This window comes from Leptonychotes weddellii, unplaced genomic scaffold, assembly GCF_054177405.1.
Source record: "Leptonychotes weddellii isolate Sample4059 unplaced genomic scaffold, ASM5417740v2 HiC_scaffold_14247, whole genome shotgun sequence".
In the NCBI taxonomy this organism is placed as follows: Eukaryota; Metazoa; Chordata; class Mammalia; order Carnivora; family Phocidae; genus Leptonychotes; species Leptonychotes weddellii.
Genome location: NW_027722961.1, coordinates 1 through 5259, shown reverse-complemented (window position 1 = coordinate 5259; position 5259 = coordinate 1). Strand labels below are relative to the sequence as shown.

At 40.6% G+C, this 5259-nt stretch overlaps 1 protein-coding gene across 1 annotated transcript; it reads left to right on the top strand.

Moving 5' to 3' along the window:
- The first annotated feature begins 158 nt into the window (after positions 1-158).
- On the top strand, positions 159-4726 carry LOC102741213 (serine protease 1). The gene is made up of 6 exons (XM_081809834.1): positions 159-189; positions 233-292; positions 2205-2364; positions 3142-3395; positions 3903-4039; positions 4568-4726. Exons 1-6 carry the CDS (start codon positions 159-161, stop codon positions 4715-4717), a joined length of 792 nt encoding a protein of 263 aa, XP_081665960.1. The 3' UTR covers positions 4718-4726.
- The last annotated feature ends 533 nt before the right edge of the window (positions 4727-5259 follow it).

The window sequence follows — 5259 nt, the reverse complement described above, 5'->3', positions numbered from 1 at the left end:
GCACCAGGTGGGATTATTACTTCAATTCCCATAAACTTCTGGAAAAGTAGACAAAAGCTAATGTTTAAATCTGATGCTGAATTATCTTCAATTTGGCACAGAATTGAATTCTAATTTTGGACTTGTGAGTTTCCAGTAAAACCACTTTCCTGGCACCCATGGCCATGGGTGTCGATAGCAAACCTGGAGGTATAAATAGTTGTGGATGAGAAATGTTCATCACTCTCCCCAGTTCAGATCCAGAGAGCAATCGTGAAGACCATCATCTTCCTTGCCCTGCTGGGAGCCACTGGTGAGCCTATAATAATAATAAATGAATCAGTGGGTGTCCATGATGTATTTGTTTGCACTTTGTACTCTGAAAGACAACAATGAATGTTGAATAGAATCTCTGTATTCAAGAAGCTTAAAATATTGAAATGACAGCATATATAGTAGTCCTCTCTTTTCTGCAGCAGCTACATCCACCCCCAGTAGATGTCTGAAGCCACAAATAGTACTGAACCCTCTATATACTGTGTTTTTCCCCCGCCTATGCATACCCATGATAAAGTTTAATTTACAAATGAGGCACAGTAAGGGATTAATAACAAACGTAGTAATAGCATAGAACATTTATAACAATGTACTGTAATAAAAGTTATGTGACTGTGCTCTTCTGTCTCTCTCTCTCTCAAAATATCTTATTGTACTGTACTCACCTCTCTTGTGATGATGTGAGGTGATAAAATGCCTACGTGATGAGAAGTGGAGTGAATGACATAGGCATTTTGACATAGTGTGAGGCTATAATGACCTTTGGAGGATACATCAGAAAATGGATCTTCTGCTTCCTGACTCTGGTTAACCAAGGGTAACCAAAACCACAATAAGAGGGGGATTACAGTCATACAAATGTCTATACATAATTAAATCTCCCTTGTGGGGGAAAGATGATAGTGAGCAAGAGTAATTAGCGCAGAAAGTATAAAGAGACAGAAATTGCCCTGAACTTCAAGGTAAAATCTATGGAAAAAGAGAGAAAAGGAAAGGATAGTTAACATTAGGGAAATGCTGTTTCGACCTTTCTAAGCACTTGGAATTAATAATTGAGAGTTAAAATTGGGACTAGTGACTAGTCTGGGCTCATTGAAGAGGCTATGAGGGTCACAGCCTGCATCTCCTCTGCACCGACAGGCATCTTCACAGGATCTTAACAGCTGAAGGTACTTCATTTCTCATGAAAAAAAGCCATGGTCTGGGTTTTACAACGTCTTTGCTAGTGAAATCTCTCTGGTGTGAAATAACATATCATTTAATCATCAAAGGAAAGAAAAATGTCTATTTCTGTCTTTTATACTACCAAATTTTATACAAATCTTACGATTAAACTTTCCCAATTAGACGGGTATAAATTCAATAACTTAGTCTATACATCTGGAAATGTCTTTCCCAAAATTACTTTAAAATATTTTAACAATAGGGTACATATAAACAATCACTGACTTTGAGAGCCATAGAAATCTTAATAAATCAGTGGGCAAACTTCAGAATGCTGAATAAATTTTAAAATGTTGGAAAGATAACTGAGATAAGGGGTAATGTTGGAAAGGAAACCACATACTATTCTATTAAATTATGTCATGAAAATTTTAGGCAGGAACCAAAAGAGAAATTGGGAGAACAAGAGTACAACACTCCCAATTCCTTCTAGGCTGGACCATTCTTAGGTGGCTAGTAAAACTTCCTTTCTGTTCCTTCATTGGGATATCTAACCTATACCAACTACCATAAATAAACATAAGCATGGTTACTGCAGAGCTTTACTGAACACCTATTTGCATGTCTGGTGAGCAAGGTTTTGTACAAAAGTATTCTTTATACCCTTAGAGAGTAATGTTCATGGCATTTATTACATAAAGAGTCTCTGACTGAGGGGTGTGTTTGTGTGTGTGTTGCATATGTTTAAAATGGTATATTTATCAAATTTAAAGCATAAATTAAAAAATTAGATACTTATAATAGTATAAGAGTATGTGTTAAAAGTATTGAATAATAAGATTTTGGAAAAAATCATGTAAAAATTATGTTATCACCATTTCCTGATTATGTGTGAGAGGAAAACATTATCTACTTTTTTCTGGTTAATCTGGAAAAACCTTGTGGTAAGTAGAAATTCCAAGATGGATCTGTTTAACTGATTGTTTCCAACTTTTCCTTGTCAGTTGCTTTCCCCATTGATGATGATGACAAGATCGTTGGGGGCTACACCTGTCAGAAGAATTCCTTGCCCTATCAGGTGTCCCTGAACTCAGGCTACCATTTTTGTGGTGGCTCCCTCATCAATTCCCAGTGGGTGGTGTCTGCAGCTCACTGCTACAAGTCGTGAGTAACCAAACCTCACATCCCTGTTCTCTCAGATCAACTCATGCCCCAGCCCTGCAAAAGAAAAATCAGGGCAAACTACACAGTTATGCTTGAGGGGCAAGCATTCAGATTCTAGGAGCCTCATCATTCCCCCCAGGCACTGAATGATGCATTGAGGGAAGTTTACATGGAAAGGTAAACTTAAGAGTTCCTTGATGTCCTTCCAAATGATGGTACCAAAGACATGGGAAGGGAGCTAGTGAGTGATGAAGTATACTTAGAACCAGCTTAAGAGCATTATCAATAAATAGTCCTAATCATGATAGCTCAACCAGGAAAAAATGGCATATGGTGGTAATAACCCACATGAAGCTTTCAGTAAAACATTAAAAATAAGCACAATTCATTCTGCCCCCTTAAAATTCTTTCATGTCTCTGATTCCTGCCACATCTCCCTACAGTAATCGGTAATCCCAACCAGAGGAGGAGTAACAGGTGCTGAATAGTCACCGCCAATTCCTGTTTCACCTCCCATCTTTTTACTGGCATCACTTAGTCATGGGAAATAACTTTCTAACACGATGGTGGGCTATAAGTCTATACTGGTAGGGACACCCACCTAAGAGTTACTCTTACCTGCACCATATTTGGTAGGGCTCCCTTCAGTGCACAATTTCCTATGTGTGGAAATGCTAGCAGGGGATGGTGTTCATGCTGGTGGTCATGATTGGGGTAAACTGGGAAAGGGGAAAAGCTGAAGTTGGTCCTTAAGGAACTTCATATCCTTTAATCCAGCCAAATCCAGGTGCGTCTGGGAGAACACAACATTGCAGTCTCTGAGGGTGCTGAGCAATTCATCAATTCAGCCAAGGTCATCCGCCACCCTAAATACAATGAAAAAACTTTTGATAATGACATCATGCTGATTAAACTGAGTTCGCCTGCCACCCTCAACTCTCGAGTGTCTGCTGTCTCTCTGCCAAAATCCTGTGCGGCTGCTGGTACCCAGTGCCTCATCTCTGGCTGGGGGAATCTCCAGAGCACTGGGCGTAAGTGTCACATGGAACAAAAGCACCAACTCTGGAAATCCTAGAAGGGAAAGACATGTCGAGGGTCAGTTAGTCCAAATTGTCACTCAAGGCAAGATTCCTAGAGGATAGTTTATAGATATATGGAGTCTTAGGAAGATCCCTTTGCTGGAAAACAACAAAAATGAGCTATGATAAAGATGGCAGATATTCAACTTAAGTGTGATTAGTGATTTGCAAAGAAGTAGAAACTGAGGAGGTAAACAGAACAGAGGGATTTGATACTGCCTAAAGTAGAGACCTGCTTGAGAAATAGTCTAGATTTGAGATCTGTAGCCACTGATAAAGTCAGAGAGAACAACTTGTTGGTTAAAACTGTTGGCAAGACTTTCCAGATAAAAGTTGTTCTTCCAAAATAAAAGTTACCTGCAACCTGAGAGAGTAAGGAAAGAGGGGGGAAGATTGGGAAAGAAATCTCCAGGAATCCTGTAGGTAATATTCTTCTATTTTTACTCCTACATCCAACAGAAAACTATCCTGATCTTCTGCAGTGTCTTCAAGCACCCATCCTCTCTGACAGCACTTGCCGCAATGCCTACCCTGGCAAGATCAGCAGCAACATGATCTGTCTGGGCTACCTGCAGGGTGGAAAGGACTCCTGCCAGGTCAGTTTCTTTGTACTCGTTTCAGCGGAACTTCATGCCCTTCCACTGTAGTTCCCTTTCCCAAAACACAGATTGAAAAGCTGTCTCTGGGATGGATTATAAGGGACCACGGAGAGATTTGAGATCAGTGATAAATTTTCTTTTTGAGATATTAATGGCTAGGGCTAAGAGTCAAAAGATACACAGAAGATGGTGTGCATAAGGCACCCTGCTGAAGAGGTATATTGTAGAAGGGAGCTTTCTGAAAAAAAAGCAGGGCTAGCTGGGCAGCACTGCACTCACCAGTCCTCACCTCTTCTTGGCCCTGCATGCCTACAACTAAGAAAAGAGCAGGAGCTAGAAGGAGGGAGGAGAAAGGAGAGGCATGCTGTCAGAGATTGAGAATTGGATTTCCAGGGGAAGGGAAGGTGCTTCCTAGACAATCAGCTACCTGGGAAAACGGACCCAGAGTAATGGAGAAACAGCATTTTGCCTTTCTTCCATCTTGGCATAGTTGAGAGTTCTTACTGTCTCTTCCCTCTTGTGCAGGGTGACTCTGGTGGCCCTGTGGTCTGCAACAGAGAGCTCCAGGGCATTGTCTCCTGGGGTATTGGCTGCGCTCAAAAGGGCAAACCTGGTGTCTACACCAAAGTCTGCAACTATGTGAGATGGATTCAGTGGACCATCGCTAACAACTAAGCATGTAAGCATTTGTACCGATCTAAGCACCAATCTGTTGGTCAACTTCACCTTCCAACCATACCTAAAAACAGTATCTAAAATAAAAACATTTTGTTTCACATCGCATGTGTCCAAGAACTGTCCTTACTTAGTATTATGAACTTTCTCTTCAACCTGGCTTCTGAGTAAGAGGATGTACATAGAATTGAACAATTACACAAAGATAGAAATGGAGAGGTTATGTCATGATTCATTCAGCCTGCTCAAAATGAATTTGCTGATCAACTACTATCTGCTAGGCTCTGTGTGGTCCACTGAGGATATAAGCATGGATAAGCTTAGAGGTCACTGATACCATCACATTTTTAAAAAATTTTTTATTATGTTAATCACCATACATTACATCATTAGTTTTAGATGTAGTGTTCCATGATTCATTGTTTGTGCATAACACCCAGTGCTCCATGCAGAACGTGCCCTCTTTAATACCCATCACCAGGCTAACCCATCCTCCCACCCCCTTCCCCTCTAGAACCCTCAGTTTGTTTTTCAGAGTCCGT